General features: G+C 36.8%; 4 protein-coding genes across 21 annotated transcripts; 2 read left to right on the forward strand and 2 right to left on the reverse strand.

Moving 5' to 3' along the window:
• The first annotated feature begins 119 nt into the window (after positions 1-119).
• Positions 120-4104, forward strand: LOC105683079 (tyrosine-protein kinase transmembrane receptor Ror2). Its single transcript, XM_012395412.3, has 6 exons — positions 120-1066; positions 1133-1323; positions 1425-1686; positions 1780-2022; positions 2121-2308; positions 2391-4104. The coding sequence occupies exons 1-6, from the start codon at positions 1000-1002 to the stop codon at positions 3390-3392; spliced, it is 1953 nt and encodes a 650-aa protein (XP_012250835.2). The 5' UTR covers positions 120-999; the 3' UTR covers positions 3393-4104.
• A 1882-nt stretch (positions 4105-5986) lies between these two features.
• LOC105683082 (UDP-glucosyltransferase 2-like) lies at positions 5987-8415 on the reverse strand. The gene is made up of 6 exons (XM_012395420.2): positions 7925-8415; positions 7567-7797; positions 7076-7468; positions 6780-7002; positions 6477-6696; positions 5987-6417 (listed from the first exon to the last, which is right to left on the reverse strand). Exons 1-6 carry the CDS (start codon positions 8159-8161, stop codon positions 6126-6128), a joined length of 1596 nt encoding a protein of 531 aa, XP_012250843.2. The 5' UTR covers positions 8162-8415; the 3' UTR covers positions 5987-6125.
• A 525-nt stretch (positions 8416-8940) lies between these two features.
• Positions 8941-14156, reverse strand: LOC105683081 (RUN domain-containing protein 1-like). Of its 9 annotated transcripts, none has more exons than XM_048649615.1 (11): positions 14070-14156; positions 13618-13727; positions 12908-13178; positions 12695-12788; positions 12153-12386; positions 11125-11305; positions 10935-11029; positions 10115-10858; positions 9926-10023; positions 9747-9841; positions 8941-9667 (listed from the first exon to the last, which is right to left on the reverse strand). In XM_048649615.1, exons 3-11 carry the CDS (start codon positions 13084-13086, stop codon positions 9561-9563), a joined length of 1827 nt encoding a protein of 608 aa, XP_048505572.1. In that variant the 5' UTR covers positions 13087-13178; positions 13618-13727; positions 14070-14156; the 3' UTR covers positions 8941-9560. The 9 variants fall into 9 exon arrangements, with proteins under 9 accessions (XP_048505572.1, XP_048505570.1, XP_048505571.1 ...); XM_048649613.1 differs by having other exon boundaries at positions 12908-13185; XM_048649614.1 differs by having other exon boundaries at positions 13611-13727.
• LOC105683064 lies at positions 13618-22931 on the forward strand. 10 transcript variants are annotated; one of them, XM_048649656.1, is made up of 4 exons: positions 13682-14338; positions 15701-15792; positions 15890-15908; positions 22573-22931. In XM_048649656.1, exons 2-4 carry the CDS (start codon positions 15776-15778, stop codon positions 22861-22863), a joined length of 327 nt encoding a protein of 108 aa, XP_048505613.1. In that variant the 5' UTR covers positions 13682-14338; positions 15701-15775; the 3' UTR covers positions 22864-22931. The 10 variants fall into 10 exon arrangements, 5 of the variants coding, with proteins under 5 accessions (XP_048505613.1, XP_048505612.1, XP_048505611.1 ...); XR_007276844.1 differs by lacking the exon at positions 15701-15792 and having other exon boundaries at positions 13618-14338; positions 22573-22765; XM_048649655.1 differs by lacking the exon at positions 13682-14338 and having other exon boundaries at positions 14359-15792.
• Positions 22932-23753: the final 822 nt, after the last annotated feature.

The following is a 23753-nucleotide window of genomic DNA, read 5'->3' on the forward strand; positions in this document are numbered from 1 at the left end:
CGTGGAATACGTACACCCTTACTATCTACGGTACGCGACACTGACGCACACACTGTCCAACGAGAAAATACGCCCGTCGAAACACCACGAGTATCGAGAATTCAATATCGAGATTCAACAATCGAACGTACGTCGAACATTCTGAATCAAAAATCGAAGTCAGACGCCGAGATTATGTGGAACGTAAAAACAAAATGTTAAAAATTCAACGCTAGGGGAGAGGTGCCAGATAATTGACAGAAGAGTTTTTTTTTTCCAACATACTATTGTCATAATGAAACCAGAAGACATGTCCGCACAATTATTCAGTCAAAAAACAGTAACAAGAAATATCATTCGTCCGGTGTAGTATAATTTAACGGGACAATAAGAGGCACCGAATTCCCGGAATTTTGATTATTGGAATTTCAATAACAACGCGTAACCTCAATCACAGTACAAAGAGATAATACCGTTCGATCATCCCCGAGAAAATTGAGTAAACAGTTGAGTCGGGGTGTATAACAACAAACGAAGATACTGTAACAATTCGTAATGTGATAGTACACTAAGAACTTCAAATAAACAAAGTAAATGAGGGGCGCTCTGTTACAACAATAGAATAACAACAAAGCAAGGTAAAACTGATGGGTCAAATTGGGTCAAACGGGGAATTAATTGTATGGTGTTGTTGTCCCTTGCAAAAAAAAGCATAACTTAGATTTGTTAGTGGTAGCAATAAGTGATTCGGCAAAATGATATGCGAACGAGGCTTAAGGAGCTTCAACAAAGATCATCATCTTCATCAAGAGTATCAGCTTATGAAGAAGTGGACGATTTAATATTTTGATGTTTGCGGCATGGATTGAAAACGTTAGTAATGTCTGTCGAGGGAATAACAAATCTATTCGAATCAAGTGCGAATAGTAATGAAAAACTCATGTTTGTGGAAGACAGAAATGTGATTGATTCTTTGAATAGTAATACCAACATCCAATAAACACAGTATAGCAAAACACTATGTTGGTTTTTCATATTCTTACATTCATCATCTGCGCTACACTGCCATCGACATCTGCAGAAACCAGTGAGTGTATGAAAAGATTCTAGTAAATTACGACGAGCCTGAGCTTAACCACGTTTTGTTTCATAGGCCCGAGCTTCAAGGGGTACTGCGCTCCGTACAATGGAAAAATTTGTAAAAAGTACTTGACTGGTATTGGGCAAGTTTGGTTCAATGACTCAAATGAAGACACTGGAGGCTGGCTAAACGAAAAAATCACCAAGGACTTATGGACAGATTTGATAGAAGGACTCCACGAACCTTGTCGCTCAGCTGCTGAGGTTTCAGTATAATTTTACTACCTGTTTTATTGAAATGCTCGCAATATGAGATCCTGATAAAAATGTGAACTCAAAGATCAAATATCACATACAATTTCCAGAAGCTGCTTTGCATGTACGCGTTCCCGCAGTGTTCAGATGCTGTAGGTTTGCCGTTGTGCTACGAAGACTGTGTGGCGGTACGACAGCAGTTCTGTTTGGTCAACTGGGGGTTGATAGAAGACAATAAAAAAAGAGCAAGTTACATTAGATCTCGAGGGCACTTTACTCTTCCCGATTGTGAGAGCTTACCTAGAATCAGCAAGTCTTCTCAGACGTGTTCTAATGCTCATTTAACGGATATGAATCCTGACCTTGTCACATGTACGTAGTTCTAGGCCAAACCTTACCTCAATAAATCTAGAACTTGCTACTCTTTTTCTAATGTTGTCTAATGCCAATAGTAATATTTTCCAGATGACTGTGTGATCGGCAATGGACGTTTCTATCTCGGTTTTGTTAACAAAACAGGATCTGGGCGAGAGTGTCAGCCTTGGGCTATCCAAGAGCCTCACAGTCATGACAGACCACTGGATGTCTTTCCGGAGATTCAGAACGCAGAAAATTATTGCAGAAATGCCGGTGGCGACGAACCAAAGCCCTGGTGCTACACTATGGATCCAAGCGTACACTGGGAGTACTGTGACATTCCCATTTGCGGTACGATTTTGAAAACTGTTTAAAATAAGAATGAATAGTTTATAGTATTTATACTTAGTCTTCAGAGAATTTTTGTTAAATATTCCAATACCTTCCAGACAATTCAACAGAGCTAACAATAGGAATTAACCCTAAGGATTTAACGATGGAAACATTCTTCACTCCGAGTTTAATATTGATCCTGTCGTCCATAGGATTTGTAAGCGTAGTCGCTCTTCTACTCTCTATACTACTGTGCCAGAGGTTACAAAAAAATCATGATGGTTACAATCCTACAGAAACGCAGGTAACTTGCGTACAATAATTAATTTCATTGGCAGCATGAAATCGAATGTAATCCTACAAAGTTTTTACTTTTTACATCACAGGAAGTGAATATCGATCTGGACAAACTGCCGAGCAATGATGCCTACCATAACACAGGAGCCCAGTTAAATCCAAAGTTAGAGAAGCTAGAATTTCCTAGAAACAATATTATTTACGTCAGAGACCTCGGACAGGGTGCTTTTGGTCGTGTTTTCCAAGCAAAAGCACCCGGGCTAGTTCCAGAAGAAGAATTCACAAACGTAGCTGTGAAGATGCTCAAAGATGAGGCGTCCGAAGACCTTCTAGTGGATTTTGAGCGCGAAGCTTGTTTGCTATCGGAATTTGATCATCCGAACATTGTAAAACTGCTCGGAGTTTGCGCGATTGGTCGTCCAATGTGCCTGCTTTTCGAGTACATGGGACGAGGAGATCTCAACGAATTTCTGAGGTCCTGTTCTCCAGGGAACCACATCGCCAAGAATACCGACAAAGATTCTTTTGCGGAGGTCAAACTGTCACACATGAACCTCATAAAAATAGCCAGACAAGTCGCGTCCGGAATGGTCTATCTATCGGACCGAAAATTTGTGCATCGAGATCTCGCGACGCGAAACTGCTTGATAAACGATCGAATGGTAGTTAAAATAGCGGATTTTGGATTATCACAGAAAATCTACTTACAAGATTACTACAAGGGCGATGAACAGGATGCTATACCCGTGCGATGGATGCCGCTAGAAAGTATACTGTATAATAAGTACACCATAGAATCCGACGTGTGGGCATTCGCGGTCTGCCTATGGGAAATATTTAGCTTTGCGCTCCAACCTTACTACGGAATGACCCACGAAGAGGTTGTGAAATACATAAAAGATGGTCATGTTCTTCACCGTCCCGATAATACGCCGCAGCCCGTTTATGAACTCATGAAACTTTGCTGGAATAAAAAACCATCTAACAGGCCCACGTTTAGGACTATTTATCAAGCTTTAGATGACATAAAATGTGATATGGAAGCAGCCGACGAGAAATCTGCCAGCATTCCTATGGGTAATAACATCTAGACATTTTCTTTTATCGCCCCAAATTGTTAGCGTCAAAACTGTTTCTACTACAAATCAGAGTTTTTCCAATTATCACGATGTTAACCCAATTCCTGAAAGAGAAAAGGAAATTTCACTTTAGACTAAAAATTATCCTCGCTATTATTTCGGCCTAATCTGAAACGTGCAATAGTTTTATTACGCTGTGATTTTCGAAATTCATTTAAAAACAAATGGTGACCAATGTCGTTATTTATATTTGAAACTTCTATATTCTATTTAAGTCACTTCGGAAAAGTTTTACATCCCACGGTTGAAAATGGCTTGAAAACAGAAGTCCGGGCAACTGCACAGTAACTAATGTCTCAGGTCAAAGAACAATTTCAGTGAAGTCTTTTGAAAACATAGGTGGTTATATTTTCAGTTTGTTTATCAATATTTGTCTCGGATAGTTTCTGATCATAGATTTTTACCGCAACACCTCTATCTGAGAAGTTATTGGTCGATTATTGCAACAATTTCGCATTCCCAAAATCTATGAAAGTACTAAAAAAGTAAAACTAATTCTTTCACTTTGCACATGTATAATCGGTCAAGTCTATTCAAGTGGCCGACATCCTGACTGAATTTTACATTTGTACTTGACTCGTAAGTCCGTTTAATACTCCGGCCGTTTTTATTTTTATACGAAAAAAAAGAATAAATGCTGAAGGAACTGTCATGTTTCTCAACTCGATATATCGCATCAATATTTAAGCGAAACATTGCATACCCCTGTATCAAGTGATAATGATTAGAATAGAAAAAAATCAGCTCTAGCTAGTTTAGCCAGCTAATGAGCTCGTAAATTAGTAATTCTTTCATTAAGAATATTAAGACTGGACCATTCACTTTTCGCAAACTAGTTATATAAATTGTGTGATAGCGTCAGTTCTACCCTCAAAATCTCGACAATAACCCAAATAACTATCATTCAAAGATTTGAATACATAAATAATAGGAAACCCAATATTGGGTGTGATTCTTTATTGCTATGCACTAATAGGAGATTTTTAAATGTAATTTTGAAGCTTCTATTCGATGTGAAAAAATAACCGCTCGCATAAAATGGATTTGGGATACCAATTAGCTGCTTGGTGCTTTGGAATGTTAGGAGCGAAAAAAGATACTACGTGATCATAATTCCAGACCCACCTGCCGAGGCATTGTTTTCAACTGTAACATTTCAGGTATACGTGCTAATTTTTATGAATTAAAATGATACCTCGGCATATCTCTGCTTACATCCCCTTCAAAAGGCAACTTCAGAGGCAACTTTTTTCGATTTTCTTTTTGTTTCACCAAATATCTAATTATGATTAAGAAATGTAAATGTATCTGAAATATTTATTCTGATTCGTATTGAGAAAGCTTGGGGAAATATTGATATATTTGTTGAAATAGATATTAGATTTAAAAGTAATATGATTATTATACTTAGGTACTGTTTGTGATTTATATTACATGAATATTATTAGGTCAATTACGTGACTTGTTCCTGTTCGTTCATATTTATCAATTAGCAGCCATTATTTTTGAAATATTTGTGAATATTAGACATTCTATTCGTTCTTTTTTAAGTAAATTTGGGAACACTTTTCTACATGCTATCTAGTAGAGTCTCATAATTCTACTGCCGAAAACGGTTTGTTGCAATTACTGAATTGGCAATGAACCGAAACATTCCATGAATCCCATGATTAGAAGAATTAGATACAATCTTCACTTTTGGTTTATTGATTGAGGTACCTGATCATAAATTTCACCGACCTATTTGGGTTTCTTGACTGAAAATTTATCAACGCCAAACTTGCGGGACAACGTAAAATTACGTCGTCTGATTCTCACGTTGGATTGTAGTTGCTGACAAAGTATCATTCCAAAGACTGTTTTACAAACTACCTTTTTGCAGTATTCTTTTATCGTTACGATAACGCGCACAAAATATGAAAAGTAACTAACCCAATTAAAAATTATTTAACATTGTATTGGATGAATAAATTTATAGTTGTAGCGTTCTTCTTTCGTACGCATAAATAAAAATAAACTGTTGTACATAGGTATATGTTTACGAATGAATAAGTGTACTGTGAACAGATCGAATTAAGGTGTTGACGAATTTCTAACGATAATTGCTACACACGTAGAAATAATTTGCGTTGAAATTATACATGATAAAATTGGTGTTTTATAAATATTTATGTAAAAAATATATATGGCTGATGAATATATACATAATTGTGTAGTATTTATTATGAATTTCACATATTTAATAATGTCGTTATGTGTACCTAATATAACAATATGAAAAAAAATTGTCACCAAATACTGAATGTTTTATAATGAATCTGACTAATAATGGTTATTTAAATCTACATGTACATTTATTATAAATGTAGTAACAATACCGAATTTTATATGCAAAACAATCCATAAAAAGAACAATTTCATAATTTTCGCCTTGATTTATTACCCATCAGGAATATTTCGAACATACTTCCACGGCGTCTGCACATAACATGCGGCTTCCAGGAAACAGAAAGTGTGTTCTTTTCAAAGTTGGGGAGTTGGATCAATTAACGAATAAATGACCTTTTTTTTATTATATCTAGACTGCGAGCCAGAGATTAGGTGCACTGTTTTCCACAACATTCATTCTGAGTAAGAGATATCACATAGAAAAGATTTAGATGATACATAGTACGTGTTATCGATTCAATTGTATTTGACTTTGGATTCAACTCTCTTTGCGGCATGCAAAGAGCACGTTCTAATCGACGCCCGAAGAAGCAGCCCGAATATCCAGAGTATTAACAGAAAGATAGTGAGCAGCACCGCGTAAAAATCGATGAGATTCAGCTGTACCCAGCTCATATTCCTGCCAGGTGAACTCAAGGGCCCTTGAGGATGGCGGAAGGAATGTTCTATGTGCCAGATTGCAGTTTCAATCGGGGATGATAATCTGTCCCTGAATTCTCTAGATAGCTTCTCCATTAGGGTAGAAAAACTGTTACACAGACATCGATCAGCATTTTGAGAATTTGATGACAAGTAGGAGTATTTTACCTTTGATCCGTGAGAATTTTGTTCAATGTCTTCAAGATCTTCTCTGTCGTTAAAGAATTCGAATCTATTCTCAAGGCAACTCCCTTTTTAACTAGCTGATTAATGACTGTGGGCTGGTCCAAGAAGAACGCCGTTCCAACAAAAGGAATTCCTCGCCACACTGCTTCTTGGCTGCTCAAAAGACCTCCATGACCCCAAAAAACTCGAACGTTGGGATGAGCTGTGATATTAAACAAGAGATTAGGTCCGATTGTGTGTGAACCTCGAATCACAATATGATCCAATGATAGCAGGCACTCTTACCCAAAATATCACTTTGTGGAAGCCATTTGCGGATCATGACATTCTTTGGTTGTTCCGGCAGGTAATCATCATCAAATTTCCACAAGACTCGCTGCTTTAATTGACTCATCGCTGATACGATGTTGTGCAACTTCTCCAAGCTAAGTGTGTTAGTCTTTACGTTAGTCCCAAATGATACAATGATGGCCCCATGCTCCGCATTGTCGAGAAATGTTTTCATATCCTTAGAAAGACACAATTATAGGAATTGTAGATTTTTTACTTTCATTTCGAAAACTTTTTAGTTAAACTCTTACTTGAGGCAATGGCTTTGGATCTGTAATGTGCAACCCTCCAACTTCGACAACGTTTGGTGGTAAAAATATTCCAGCATCCATGGTAGGATATGAATTTGTAAGTACAAAAGTAATGCCTTTTTCTATCTCTTCTATGGATCTCTCCAGCTTTTGCCCAATAAATTTCTCCCCAATTTTCTGTTGGATTGGTAGGTGATCATATCTTCTAAGTAGATGCTCAATCTTGTGATAAATGGCATTCTCAATTCGTTCCCAAAAAGTAAATGGTGGCGTACGATGATTATAAGGGTGACTTTTAATGGCTGGCCAGTCATTACCACCCACAATATCTGTAACCCAAACCGGTAATCCGAGAGGTGTAAAGCCGACAAGTGGGGGATGTCCTACAGCTACCTGCCAAGAATGATTATTACAGAAACTAGATCATTGAATTGTTTGGCAAAAATTGTCAAGTGGATCTGTTACAAGAGTAATACTCCTGCAAATTTCACCTCTTGGAGAACGTAAAAACACTGGCCGAGTGTAATATCCTGAACTATGACGTCGATTCTTGTGTTCCTCACCAACTCCAAAACACGCTTTGCACCTTCGGTGTGCATCATACACTCACAGAATTCATTTGAAACTTGGTGCATTCTAAATATTGTTTCCAGAAAACCGGCGTGAAACCATTCTCCAAGATCGTGTGATTTCCAAAAAGTTTCGCCCACATTGTCAAAAACCTGATGTCCCGCAAGTGATTCGGAAAGCAAGGAAAAAAGACATGTTAAAATGATGAGACTATTTTGCTGCTGATCCTCATTCCTAATGATCGACAAATTATTTTTGCTTTGGATCATTATTACACACAAAAGAAGTGGTCCGGTTTTCTGAGATGGCATCGTCCTTTTCGAATTGAGCCGGCCAAAAATCAATGGAATAAATTTCGTGCCCATTGCGAGCTAAGCCCCTCATAAGTTCGGTGAACCATATGTGATGAGATAGTGAAGCAACAGAATTTAATCCCAAAATTCTAAGCGCTTCCGTTGAAGGCTGAGAGATCATCGACAGAACCATAAACACTACAAAGGACAAAAGACTTTGCATTGTAGGAATGAAAGTAAGAATTAGGAATTCAAGGTGTAACTAGATGAAGGATTCTCAAAGACTAAGCCTGGAACTTTCGGACTGTTGACTTGATGTGTGTTTATCAAAACGCTTTCACTCTTCATGCAGCTTATTATCTTGTAACAAGTTGTTTGGCGCAATATCTTTCCGATAAATCATACACACTTATCGGTGTTGCGTTATATTCAGCATTAATAATATGCAAATTGATGACTGACCTCTCTGTTGTGACAGTAACTAGTCTTTCAACTGGCACTAGCCATAATTTTCAATAAACTGACTTCGACAAACCCACACTAGTTTTTAACGTTTGGGTAACTAATTTACGTATACTCTCCTCAGAAAAGAGAATCAGATCATATAAACCAACCAAAACACCAGTAACAATGTTTGATAAATATATTTCGCTTCTTTTCAGTATAGAAACTCTTTTCCAAAAAATCATCGCATACAGTAAACAGCAAACAGTTCTTTTAACATGCGATACGACAATAGTTTCAATTTTCTATTTCGATTAGCATATTATAAGGTATTAGCTTATCCTAAAGATTATATTAACATTGGCTTACTATAGTGTTTTAATGCTGTTGTTTTATGAATACCTTATTCTAAGTATATGTATGTATATGACTTTTCTTGCAGCTGATATTCATATCCATTCTCTAGTTTCACTCACGAATTAATACTGAAAGTTTCTATACTTTTGAATCAGATCATCATTTGCTCAGCTTTATTCATAGTGTATTTTTTTTTTCGGATTGAACGGTCGATGTCAGATAATGAATTACTTATCAATGATAACTGACGCAAAAATAACTGTCATGAATGTAAACTGAAATACAATCAGAAGGCTTTGTGTCAAGAGAAAACTTGACCATCAATCAATCATATTAGACGGTTAACTGTAATTTTAAATTATCTTATTTCATGTAACAAATTCCTGTATAGATAACGTTTTCATAAATAAGTCGATTCAGTCGTCATTAACTGAAGCCATATATCAACTTTGAACAGTAGGCAACATTGAAATCTAAGAAAAGGAACTCGAAATGCAATAACTGTAATTGCATTAAACGCAGGTATTGTCGTCGGTACGAATATTGAATATATATACAAACACACATATTTTCTTAGCAGTTACAGTTCGCATGGATATTTCATGAACTTGATCTACTGGCTTTGAAAATACCTTCGGTGAAGCTTCTGTCAACTAATACAGCTAAAAAGACATTTAAAAAACTGTTGAAATGTATACTTTGGTATTGATATTTGTCCATGACGTTTTTACGTATTACAATAACAGTCTTGATGCAATGTATGTGGAGTAAAAGCCCTTGCTTAGTTTTTTAGAATGTCTGATGGTCAGTAAAGTATATATTCAGAATGCATCTTTGATATTCTGGAATTGTCGCACAGCCAGGTCAACAGGTAGATCGAATTTGTGATTAGTCAGACGATCCAGGGTATGGAAACCGTCTTGGAAGCCTGACATGTACAAAGAAAATGGAGATAAGACTTGACTTGTATCGGAAGAAATGTCTAGCAAAAGTCACCGTGCACTCACCTGTTTTCACTACGTAGCTCCAAGACATGTAATAATTTTCCAACAAGTACTGAGATTGCAGTATTAACTTAAGCCAGGAGACCAATTTGTTCAAGCTGAAAAAAATCATTTTTTATTTTTAAATGTTCCCAGCTGAATAAATAGTATAAATATGATGCGAGCTATAAAATAAGACCTACTTTAGAGCTGCGCAAACAAAAGCTTTGAAGTGAGAATCATAGCTTCTTTTGTATGGCGTGTGAGAAGCAACGATATTCCCGATAGTGGTCAACAGGCTCTGCAAACAAAAGATAAAAAATAAGAACATTACAAATGGCTTCACCATCGAAACCACAACATGAAAAAACAAAATCTACAACTATACATACTTGTTTTGAAGAAACAGTACTTCCACCAGCTAAATCCAGGTTAAAACTCCTCGATAATTTCTGTGCAGGGCTAGAGTTATACCTGTGTCCATTTTTTATGTCATAGTACCTGAGAATCAGTTCCCAAATGTGCATGGAATTTGCTGAGGTATTATTTCGTTGTGGAAAACATCCAATAAATGGAACGACACTTGATGCATGGCTGTCTGAGGTTAGTCCATGATGGAGAAGATCCCTAATACTTATAGCGAGATGCTTTCGAACTGCCATAGTCAATCTAGCGCTAGATTGCGTAGCCTGGGAATCGGAGTCAGAAGTATAATCGTTCTCTTCTATACCTTCGTGTTTTGCCTCTGCTATCTGGGACAGAACATGTTCGACGGCAACATCGAGTCGAGTCCTAAGGTCCCGCCAACTTCTGACAGAGTTTTTTTTTGCGTTTTTCTTTGTTGGATCACCAGTGCACCGAAGCTGGGATAGCGCAAACATGTGAAGTAGAGCAACTGCCTTCCTAATGGTGTTCAATGTTTTCGTTTGCACTTCCTCATCCTCATTTCGATGCTTGAAAGATCTTCTTCCGTATGACGATGAACCGCCGCTAGTATGCACCGGACAAGCACAAGTGCAGGCTAAACTTTCAGGACTAATTTCACCTTGAAGATAATTTATGAAACGTTCTAAATCAGCTATCTGAGTCTTAAGTTGAGTTACAAGTTGTTCCTTCATTTTCAACGGACTAACGATCTGCAATTTTGAGAGAAGAAGTGTATTGTAAAGATTTGTTTTTCTCTATAGTTCCTATCTTCTGTTCTCTACTCACTTGACTTATCGCACAATCCACTTGCCATCGAAGATCATCTAGTGGTAACTTGCAAAGATCATCGATATTGAAGTTCAACTTTTCTTTTAAATGATCTGAAATGTTTTCAAATAGCGTGGTTAGTTCAAATAGGAGTCCTAGCCAAAAACAAGCGATCAAGCGACTACAGAATAACGTAATTAAAACTTACTAATTATCAAATTTTGTCGTTCTAATATAACGCTCTGTGGTGGGCCAGCACCCCCTGTTTCATAAGCGTATTTCTCTAGGTCTTCCAATTGTAATTTAAGCTGTCCTATCAACTCTCGTTGTTTCGTACGTTGTAGAGCCATCTTACTCTCGACTTCGCCATCACTTATTAAACTGATAGCCTAATAAATTCAACACGATGTCACAGATTTCAATAACCCTGGGTTCTAAAAATTACTTTGAAACCGGCTGAAAGTATATGTGTGCCCATTTTTGGCTCACCTGGGTCTATTCATGTTTCAGGATTTCGTTCCAAAATAATTGCCAGTGACATATAGATTAACACGAATTCTGTTTCAGTTGGATAATTTTTTTTTTTTAATTTTATCTTTGCAAGTGCGACTACAGTTTATTGACTTGTCTAGGCTCGACGAATAAAGGTTTAAGTTTTTATTGAAAAGGGATTTATAAAAATAACATGTTTTATTTATTTATCGTAATTCAAGCATAAGTATAAAAGATCAGGTACAAAGCATAGTATAATACTGACAAAATATGAACAAAATGGATTTATAAAACAAAAAATAATGTAGGAGCAATTGATGCAAATGACAATGAGGGATGGCAAGATTTGAAAAGAAAGGACAACAAGAAGCGATACACAATAATTAGGAATATTAAAAGAAGTACCAAAAGTGATTGAAAATGAATAAGTCCCTTCGAATAGAATTCAGTATCAATTGAATAAAAAAGTAAAGCTAGCACAAATCACTCCTTATAATATTCCAGGGAACTCATGCAACCATAAATTTGCATGAATCTTGCTCTCAAATAACAACGATGAAAATCTTTGGATACCATGGATACCTCTACAGGAGAATAGCTTTAAAATTCTGTGCTTTTCCCACTGACAAAGATAGGATTCACATAAAGCAAATATAGCAATGATGATCATAATGATAAGGACTACGATGATCAGATATAGTAGCATAAAAATGCAAAGGCAAAGTAATACTTGTAGATTGTTACCATCGTCCTCGATGACGAAGATAAATCATTGGTACTTTCTCCGGAAATCTTGTTATTTCCTAAGCTCGGATTGTGTGCCAAGGGAGGGGTAGAAGATGAAAGGTTGCGATTCCCAAAACCCAAATTATTTGGAACATCCGGAATTCCACGGAATGCAAATTCTTCAAGTTCCTTCAACAGATTTTCCTTTTCCGATGCTGGAGCGTCCACTATTTGTCGAAGCCTAAATTGAACCTGGGAATCAAAAGGATATTTAACAAAAAAAAAAACCAACAAACGTTTTGGGGAAATTTTCAAAAAATTTGAATGTTCTTAAACTCAGATCGAGGCTTCCTCAAATGCAGATATTTTGTAGGTGTTATTTGTAAGTTTTTATCGGTTACGCATGTACAAAGCAGATATAGTAGTTATTACACATATCTGATGATATAAGCTAGAATTTAGGCATTTGTTCCGATGAATAAGAAATCGGACTACATGATCAATAATTTTTATCCATAATGGAACAATCATTGTAATGAAATGGAAAAGTTCGTTCTCACCTGGGCAAAATGAGTAGTGAGTGCAATCAGAGATGAGTTGAGCAATTCCTGTTCTTCTTCTAATATTTTAAGTCTCTCTGTGTCACAAGCAAGACTGAAAAGATAACGGTTGGATGAGTACAAGCTAGTGAGTAGCAGAGATATTTAGATTACTGTTACAATACAAAGAAATAATATTGATAAGGATGTTCATTAAACGAATGAATGTAGTACCTTTCCATGCTGTTTGAATATTTGTATTCATCTCCAAAATCATCATCTCCGTCATTGGCTCCGACAGGGGCCCACCTTTCCCCAGCGGGTCTCTCATTTTCATCTGAATTCTCCAGATCATCATTATCGACTGTTTGAATTTTTTCTGGCCTTTCGAGTTTATATTTATCATCCATCATGTTTAAGTTCTTTTTCAAAAGAAAGTAGTGAATTCCCTGAGTGAAACAAGATCAGATCACCGTTGTCAATTCAGTTCCACAATTACAGTACTCTGAAAACTAAAGGAAATTAGTTTTTAACCTCCCATTTTGGAATGACTATGAATCCATGGTTCAACTTGGGTCACTGGTTATCACTCATAATATTTGATCCGAGTTTTTGGGCTTCCTACAACCAATGCACTCACTTGTCAAAGTGTTTGTTATTTCGTTGATTCCGGGGTTAAAGTTATTTTTGTGTTAATCTTAGCCTCCATTGATTATTTTTTCGTTAAGTTGTTGCTCAATGCGAATTTACAACCAAACCGTTCATTTATAACTGAATCACAGATAAATTCTAACGTAACGAATCTCAAAAGTCAACCAGCTGCCTAATCGAAAACATTGACATGAATTTGTTGATCGCTTCCAGTGGTTGGTTCCAGATGCATGAAGCCCAAAATTTGACAGTTCGCTTTAACTAATTTTTATCTCCCTTTCCCTACCTCCCACCTTTTTTTCTCTTCACACTTGGGCCAATAATATTCTTCAATATTCTTTAGTTCAACGGCCAACGGGGTTGGTTACCGTCAAAATGAAGAAGCTCTGGCGCTAGTGAGTCTCTGATTGATTACAAAAAATCCTCAATTAAGTAAACAAGAATTAATTGTAATCACAAGTCGTGTCGTATCAACAGTCAGTATTCATGCAACAATTATTTTTAACAGACTTTGTTTTTATGACGTCTAAAGAGATTCGGAGAAAGGGTCGAGTGAATACAAAATAAGCCCAATCAAGCTCGGTCGAGTACCAATGTTCAGTCAACGGGTCCAGCGTCGAACTTATCGTCTATTTATTCTCTATTTGTTGTTAATTTGACCATTTTTAATTACAAGTTATAACATCGAATTCCAAAACTTGTGAACATCAGCTTAATAATTAATCTGGGTTTAAACGTAGCTTACTTAAACGGGTTAAAAATTGTGATATGACAAATCAGTCGGTGGCTCTATTGTTACGTCTTGAAGGTTATTATAATGATGACTGGGTTTACCGACTGAGTTCGGGCGTGAAATTCTGGAAATAGGCGTTTTCCTCTTTCACCTAGTGAGTCTTTGGTCGTCAATTCGCCTGGTCGATACGTCAACACTCTATCGATTCACCACGTTACCGTAGTTACTTTGGGTTATTACCAGCCGCTGATAAGCGCAGTTGAAATACAAGATGACTGAAGGTTAATATTTAAACAGTGTTTATTTGGTTTTTAGCACAAATGGATATTATCAATTATGAAATAATTGATAAGGTGAAATATATTTAATCAGGTTGACTATTTTAGGTTTTTTTTAACTTAGTTGAAATATAAACTCGAAATCAAACTTAATTGTGAAATGAGGATGATAACTCAATTTTGTCAAATTTAGAGATTCTAGAATTTGGTCGGAGATTTTAGAAAATATCTAGACTTCTGTAGGTTCTGAAGTTTATGCAAAATAACAGAGTGAGTCCTACTGGGATCGGGTTTTTATCTGAGTGATCCAGGGGAGTTTTCTGGATGGGTTAAATTTTGGATACCCGCGTGGGCGCGAGAATATATTATTGGTGGATCTGCAATTTTAAAAAAGATGTCGCGGTGTAGGGATGCTGTGATTGGGACAACGCGAGGGCTGAGGGATGGGCCCCTCCTTTCTGAGCGTTGGCGGGATTTATCTGGGATGTGGCTGTTGGATGTTTTCCGTTTTTTAGGACTTAATTTCGTTAGATGGTTCTTCAAGATTTTGGGTGTGCGTTTTTATGGTTTTTCTCGTTATCATAGTGTAACGGCTATCTCAAGTGGTTTCACGTGCAGCTGCATAGTTTTGCTATCCACTTGATCACATTGCTCATATCTTGGGAAGGGATGTGCTGGAGTCTGGGAAATGTTTATGTTATAGGTTTTATGATTTTCTGGACTACCTGATGGGTTTTACTTATACTACATTATTCTAGAGTATTCGTAATATAGTTAAAAAATAGTTGAAATATTATAGGTAAGGAAAGTTTATAAGAGTTTGATAGTAATTACATGTCGTGTTTGATTAATCTAAGAGAGAGCGCTGGCGCTATTGGGACGTAACACTATTGTAAATAATTTATGAATTCCTGCTACTGCAGTTGATTTTGAAAAGCATACTCGGTATATAAGAATATATCAGCGTGATCAAAGTAGATTTTTATTATTTCTACTGCGAAAATGGTCAATTGTGATTATGTTAATTGCTTTGAATTTTTTCTACTTGCAACAAAATTTCGTGCCGCATAGCGATCGGATGGCTCCGGCTCGACTCGTTACTATTCGTTCCCGCGTTAAAAATAAGTCTGAATTCGTTGTTCAAAATCCTGTGCAACAAATGGATTGCCGCGTCTTTTTCATATTTCGATTTGGGATAGATATTAATTCGTGAACTACTTTGATAAGATTTTGACCTTAACGGCAATGCCTCCGATTATATACATGTATTGGGGCACGGGAGACCAATAGGAAATCAGTGAAATAGGGATTGAGCTACGAGGGAGATATTATAGGGAATAATTATAAAGTGACTCACCTTGTTAGGACCCATTGGGCGAGCTGGGTGATCCGATTGCCGGCGTGCCAAGCTTGGTAGTAGGTTGAAGTAATCAAATTCACATGGGCAAAATCAAAAGGTCAGGTATCGATCTTCGGATATTTAGAAAAGATGTTCATATAATTTATATGAAAGGTGAATTTTAATAATATAATTCACGTTGTTGAACTCCGCAGAAGCTTCTTTCAGACACCGGTGAGTAATTGTTGTAGGTTTTAAAATGAATTCTACTATTTGTAATGTTTAATAATGTAAATATCTTTAAAAGCTCTTTAATCGATAACTTTGATATAATTTGGTATAATGAAGTAAATTATAAAATGTAAATTACATAATGAAAAAATTACTCCTAAGAGTGAAAATTATGTTTTGTGTCTGTAGATTAATGTCTTCGGCTTCGTTTGCATTCGCGTATTTGAAGTGTGATTTCCGTGATCGTGGGGCAAAGGAAACCCTCGGCCTAAATTCACTTGTTCATTATCAATGCTTTTACATTACTTTAATAATAATGGTCACCAACTTGTCGATCGACAATTCCTTATGATATTGTGTGGCATTGTTAATGGATATGACTTGTCTGTGAATGAAAATTGTGTTGTGTGTATGTTTTGTGCAGCGTGTAGCTATATTTATATCTATATTATACTACTAATATAATTATATGAAAATGAATATCAAAATTATGGATAATAATATTATTTTTGCTGCTAACAATATTCATCAATTTAACCATACGCGAGGGGGTAGTTATGTCATTGCAATGTGGGGAAAAAGTGGCAGCCCAGAATTAGGATGTCACAATAAAATATATGCGTCTATAAAGGACTCAAATGTGTAAGTATGGAGACTGAAGCGAGACCATACCGATACAGTAAGAGATATTATTAAATTGTAAGTCAATTAAGTGAATCTTTTAATTTACGGTGTTTAGACACCTAACGTTGAATGTAGGGTTGTCATGCATCGGTATAATCATAGATATAAGCCTTTTTCTAAGATCCCTCGGTAGGTCACTTAATAATAAATTATAATTATGATTTCAACAGAGAATGAGGATGATGATGATGATAAAAATGGTAAAGCAATTGTTCTTTACTGACAATGAGTGAGGGCGACCGTAGGACGCGACACCTTCCCTCGTGCGTTTTTTAAACGTGTGTTCAGCGTTTAACGGAACTCAAGGCTTTCTTCTTTCTTAAATTTCCAATTCGTGCAAAGGGTTGGCGTTTGGGTTACGAGTTTTGGGATTTCTTCGATTTTAGGGGAATCTTCTGCTGGTGGTGCTTCGAAGGTAGGTCTGCGTTGATGCTGCGACTGGGTTCCACGAGGCGCCAAAAGTTTATTGACCATTCGTGAACGGTATCAAGAGCCTGCCCGTGTATATATCAGGATATCGGTCATTATTTTATCGTAATTATGATGAGGTGTATTCCTATGAATTTCGAGGATGTTGATTCAAAAGACATATAAGTCGACCATATGGTTGGCTCCAGGTATCTTGGATTATGTAATGAGGGTTGTCTAGATCCAATAGGTTTTCAATTGACAATCTCCGTCGGTCAGTCATCTAATCACTCATCTAATCCTCTTATGGTAATTGCATGGAGGACTGTTGGTTTCGAGTTGGTTTTTCGGCTGATTGTTCTTCTGTAGTTAGTTGTCTGTCTCTTGTAGTTAGCGCTCTTGATTTGGCTCAAGTCGACCTTGTCGTAGATTCGATAAAACTGTGGAATTGGCTCATTTTGATCGATAGAGAACTTTTGTAGTTCCTTGTAGCATGACGTCATCCCAGCTTCCGCGTCAGCATATTTGGTCCTTTTACATTTTGCACCAAAGTATCTTCTGCCAACGCGATGTTCGTTATTCCGCCAAATTGTTTTTGCACGTCGAGATAACTTCCCATGTGATATCGGTTACGTATTGACCAATGCCATGTGCAGGGCTGATATGTGGGATTGCATCCCCCAATAAAGATGTTTCCATTGATGATAGCGTTGCACTGAGAAGCCATGTTTGGGTTGTACTATTGTTAGTGAACAATAATTGAACGTATGGTTGTGGCGGGTCGATGTGACGTTCAGATTGCCCTATTCTTGTACGTTGTTGAGGGATACGGTTGATGTGTTGAGATTAGGATTCCCGCAATCGTACCTTACTAGCGCCCTTGCCAAAGTTGACAATAGTAAAAATAACTATGATTGACATCATCATTCTTTGTCTTATTCTTATATTAAACTTTGGTTCTTATATTTAACTTATAAGAAGTAATAATTAATTTCCAATTAAAATTTTTTCTTCAAAGAATTGGTGTTGGATTGAGTAATTTGTTTTCTTCAATTCTGGATATTGATTATCTGATTTTGATTTCTTTCTCTTTCTTGCTTAAAATTAGGTTTATATACAATGTTGTAAGAATCATGGATGGTTTGAAATGAGGAAATAATTTCTATAGCTTTTCTTTATTGCCTTTAAAGTCAATTCGACTGTCCCTTAGATTATCTTAAGAAGTATTCATCTCCTATCTAGGATTGCATGCGAGAGAGAGAGAGAGCTCTGTTGTACGTATGTTTGTACGTTACGTAACGTCGGTGTGGCGATGCGTCTCCTTAATATGCGTGCAGGGTAGCGTCGATGTCTGCGTGTGATCTCTCCTTTCTCTGTCAGTCCGTATGGCTGTGGCTGTGCCGTGTATATATTGCGACGTTAGGGTTTTTTATTTTCCCCCAGGCGGGTTGGACCCGGGAAAACCCACGTGCCTTCGGCGCGATCTGTACGAAACGGAAAACGGAACGGAAAACGGAAAACGGAACGAAAAGATTGTTGGGCGCCAGACGCGTGTCGCGTCACTTAACGAAATAACAAAAACTTACAGAATAAACGAATGCAGATCCGGCGGAGTGGCTGGCTAGGCACAGGCTGTTCAACAGCGGAATAAATGGTAGAGTGGCGTGGATTCACAACAACAATTCGGGCACAAATAAAATAACGATAACGCAAAACCAAATTCGTAATTACGGGAGACTGTATTTTAACAAATTCGGCAGGAAATACAGAATCGGTAGATTTACAATAGGTCGAGAGTAACAAAATATAATTCGTTTAACGGTAGCGGGAAATCATTTACGGGAGTACAGAATTATAATTTCGATATTCGAAAGGCCTACGAGAGTTTACTGATTCTTTTACAAATTATCCGAATGTGCGATAATTACGAACGGGAGAAAAGGCGCGGTTTTAGTTAAAATTAGTTAAAATAGTTATGCTCTAATTATATACTCTTTCTTACAATACATTATGTGACGAATGCATTGATATCTCGAAATACAAGAAATCCAAATCAGTTGAATGCATATAGTTTTGTACTTTATACCCAGTAAGAATTTCAATCTTGTCATAAGCCTAATTGATTTTGATCATCTTCATTCCTCAACGGACAAGGCTGTGGAAAAAAGTTGTAACAGTAAAGTTAAGTAGCAGTCCACACAACAATTCACGGGGGATCAGGTTTTTGTGATTTTGCGGAGTACAGCGGTAGCTACTATTATAGCTTGAGTTCCGAGTGGTTGCGCCACCAAATTTGCTGCACCAAAAGCTAGTGCAGCAAATCTTCGTTCCCACAGTCCAAAAGTTCTTTCAATAACATTTCGCGTCGGTATGTGTAAGTTATTATATGATTCATGAGCTCTAGCATGACTCAGTATTGGTACTAACGGCTCGAGTTGGTGTCTGAAGCAGTGGTGTCAACAAGAAATTTGCACATTCATAACCACGGTGGTCATGAAAGGTCAAGATCATAATTTTTTCGGAAGGGACGGGACATTTGCTGAAACAAAGTAACCCAAGTTTGTTCTTGATTTTTGCTTTGTTCTTCCGCAATTTGGAATTGAGAAGATGCGGTTTTAGCGGAAATTACGTTTTTTGGCCAACTTTGTACCGTTGTACGTACATCAAAACGAATAGTTTCAAGAAATTTCAAATTTTACAGAAATACTCAGAGGTACTCAGAAAACATTCTCCCAGAGTTTGAAGAAATTTTTTTTTTGTTGCCATGTCCGTTTCGCTTGGACGTACCCACATACGATTTCAGTGCCTCAACGTTAGAGCCAAACGTTCATAGACTGCAATTACTGAAAGAAGCAGATCCTGCTTTACGATTCCTGGCCCAATTAACGCTAAAAACTCTTCAAATGGCGTGGTGTACATTCGGAAATAATTCCGAAATCGGAGATCTTCCAATTTTTACATTTTTAACGTTGGAAAAGTGTGATGAAATCCGTTTTCCAAACGACGTTCAAGAATGTCCGCCATTCAGAACTGATGTGGTGCGTCGACGCCAAATTCCTTTTCTCTGGCGTCTGGCGCTCTTGCGTCAAATTAACGCACATACGTATCTTGATAAGTATAAATATCGTTATCGATATTAATATTATTCGCTATTAATTTCTGATATTTAATTTCGTGTAACTATAATAAAATACCTCATACTCAAAACCATTTTCGTTCACAGGCAAATCACACTCATTAACAAAATCATATATCATAAGGAATTGCCATAAGGAATTGCCTAATAGTCCAGTCGAATTAAGCAGAAAATGGCGTCTATATTAATGTGGAAGAACATAGGCTGCTTACTACTCCATCAATTACAATACCACAAGTTGATTATTGATCAAGTTATTCGAAAAAATCAACAAAAAAAATTTTCCGTGTTTGCTTGCAATTTACAAGTAAACTGATTTTTATAAAATTTTGCAATTCGGCTCATAATTTAGATCTTTTCACAACGAACAACTTTTGTACGAACACTTTTTCCGAAAAGTTTACAGAAAAAAAGTTATATTGCGAAATATGGGTTTTTCATTTTTTAAGAATTTTTTGCAGCCAAACCCGTTCGAAAAAAATGTTAGACTTTTTAGAGTAGCTTTCTACTGGTCTGAAGAAAATTTGAAAAAATCGGCCAGCCTATGTTCTTCCACATTAATATTAAACCTAATTGGACTGGACTATAAGGAATGTATTGCAAAACCAAAGGACACACGAAACACAAAATCCTGGGTGAACAGTGATGAAAAATAAGTAAACGTAGTTGTTATACGGACACATGGGCTGAGGGTTCCCCTCGCCCCGCGGTCATGGAAATTATCCTTTAAATACGAGGATACAAATGCATCCGCACGTCAGTTAGCGTTCTGACCTTAAGCGTTAAGCATCACACTAGATAATTGATAGTTGTCACTCGTACGAGTAATTACTTTATTTTATTTGAAACATATTACATTCTATAATATACAAATAGTATCGAGTTTGTGAGAGAATAAAACACAGAACTGTTATGCTTAAAATCAGTGGAGAGGAAATCGGGGAATATCGGTTAGAATCGGCAATTTTGCGAATCGCGAACAGCCGATAATTAGGAAGACTCCTTCTCTTCTCCCTGGGCTATCGTGCCGAGAGCAAGGATGGACTATTAAATATTGTATTGCCATGCGCCGTGATCCACCAGCTATTTAATAAAGAAGCAAATTTGAAAAGCAAAGAACGATTCATATGATCACGATAGAAGTAAAATCGTTACGTTATAAGTAAATTGTTACAAGTTAGTTATTGAAGTGCATTTTGGATGAAAACAGATAATCAAATTTCAAAACCTACATCAACTAATCACCAGAGCTTTAAAGAAGCTTCTATGGAATCCAACAACGTGAGATATAATAATCAACTTTACTTTTCATGTGAATTATATTTGACAGTTTGTTTTTCAACTCTCTTCGTTTCTTAATTCGTAAATCATCGTCCTATTTTCTCTCAAGTTCCTTTTTCATTTATAAAGCTTAATATTTGACCGTTTGTTTTAGAAGTTTTATCGATTCTTAATTCGTAAACCATCATCTATTTTTCACCCAAGTTCCATTTTTATTCAAAATCTCACCTCAAATTCACCTCAAAATCTCACTTCAAATCTCATCTCAAATTCAAAATTGATTAATTTTTGTACGCAAGCGCGAATCAAAACGACAGTCGAATTTATCAGCTGCTAGCGCGATGTACCAACTGCCTCCAATTCCAGCTTCAGCTGTCAGATTGTCGATCGCCAATACAACTGACGTCTCGGTATTTAAATATGACTGAGGTATGTTGTGTCAGGTGAATAATGCGGCACAAAACCAGACACAGATAAGTAGGGTAGCATAGCATCAAATAAAATTGACCAATTGAATGAGAGATTAATTGAATGTAGACGGAAGCTCCATAAAATTATGAAGGTTAAATTATGACCGGTTAAAACATAAACCTAAATGATTTTAGAATGATCAAGTCTGAAATTTATTCGGCCAACTAAATAATTATCATCAATCATCAGTCCTTACTGAAATTGGAAAGATAGGAATTACAACTTTATTCAAGAACTTACAACTGTTGTAGGAAATGCGACTCGTCGGAGCAATTGCGACTTTGACAGAGAACTTTGTTACCTGTGTCGTAAGAGTTCTAACCTATCTGGAAGGAATTAGACTTGTGACAGTTATTTTGACACCGACAAAGACATCATCATCTGATTGTGACACAAACGTCCCCGTATTTGACAGCTAAAACTGAAATCGGAGTGCGTTGGTCATTCTGCGAAACAAATGCCGACCATCGCGCATGTACATACAAATGGGGTGCGCAATTTCACCTTGTCCTCTCAAACTTATTCGCCAAATATCCAAATACCCGATACCTATGATCCATGATAAGTTGAGCTTCGTGCTGAAATATGCTATTTCCTAGAATCAATTTCCCAATTGATTCGTACCTAATGACAAGCAATGTTTATCGTGCTGAAATATGCTTTACTCCTTTCTTTATTACCTGGTAGATGCCCCAACCGCGTTATCGAAATCATCGAGCAGGGCGGAAAGTTCGAGCCAGACGGGCCAGGGCAACGGTAAGAAAAGCACGTAGAGCAGCTGAGAGGGCTGAAGCAAGTCAAATAGCATCAGCTCAGGCAGCAGAGAAGCCAGTGGCGATAGATGTGGCAATACTTGCATCGGAAACGGCAGACCCAGAAGTAAATAGGCCCAGAAGTAAATCAACCGAAGAGTCGGAGGAATCTATCGTACCCCCTCTACCCCCTTCAATACCAAATGGGCCAGCAAGACATCTATAACCCGCTATACCCTACCTCTAAGTATAAAATTACATTCATTCTTTTTAATAAATGCAAATATTCACTTACTTGATCGAGAACCTTACCTTATCAGATCCCTGACATCCCGGCGCATAGTATAGAGCAACTTTTATGTCCACTCAGGGATAGGAATGTTTTGAACGGGTAAATCTAAATTGATTAATTTTTTCGTTTTTCTCACACGACTACGCACCCAGGCATAACACATATGTACGTAAATATATCCACAATTGCACACAAACTATCATTACATAAATTTTGACACATAATACATCGTGTTATAGTCTGCAAATTGTTTTTTTTTCTTCGAGATATTGGGTTAACTACAATTTAACAAGTTGCACTATTCCTTGATGTGTTTTACCAATTATTGTTCGAGAAGAAATAATCAACAAAATTTTTACTTGGCTCCTGGACTGAACAGGGAATCATCCGATTAAATTATTTGAATAGCCTTTGAGGTCAGTCATCTGAATTTTCCCATAATTATGATTATATGGATATAGTAATTCTTTTACCATATGATTTCTGTATACGTATATTTATTCAATTTTGGAAAAGTAACATTTTAAATTTCTTCTCGAGGAATCAACAATTTTTATTTTGTGTAATTTTTTATGCAATTTTTATGTCTAGAAATATCAAGAATGAACATTCTATTTCTAATCGATCTATTCTAAACAACATCTGTTTTACTCTTCTCACAATCTGCCATATCTCAATAGGTTTCATCGAGAGACCCTTTACTTGTTTATCTAACAAGACTGGCCGTGAGGGAGGCTCATCAATAATGGTTTGCCCTGCAAATTGTATCTCATTATAGAAACTGAATTTTCATTCATGAGCGATTGAACAATATACATTCAAAC

Source organism: Athalia rosae, chromosome 2 (assembly GCF_917208135.1).
Source record: "Athalia rosae chromosome 2, iyAthRosa1.1, whole genome shotgun sequence".
Lineage (NCBI taxonomy): Eukaryota > Metazoa > Arthropoda > Insecta > Hymenoptera > Athaliidae > Athalia > Athalia rosae.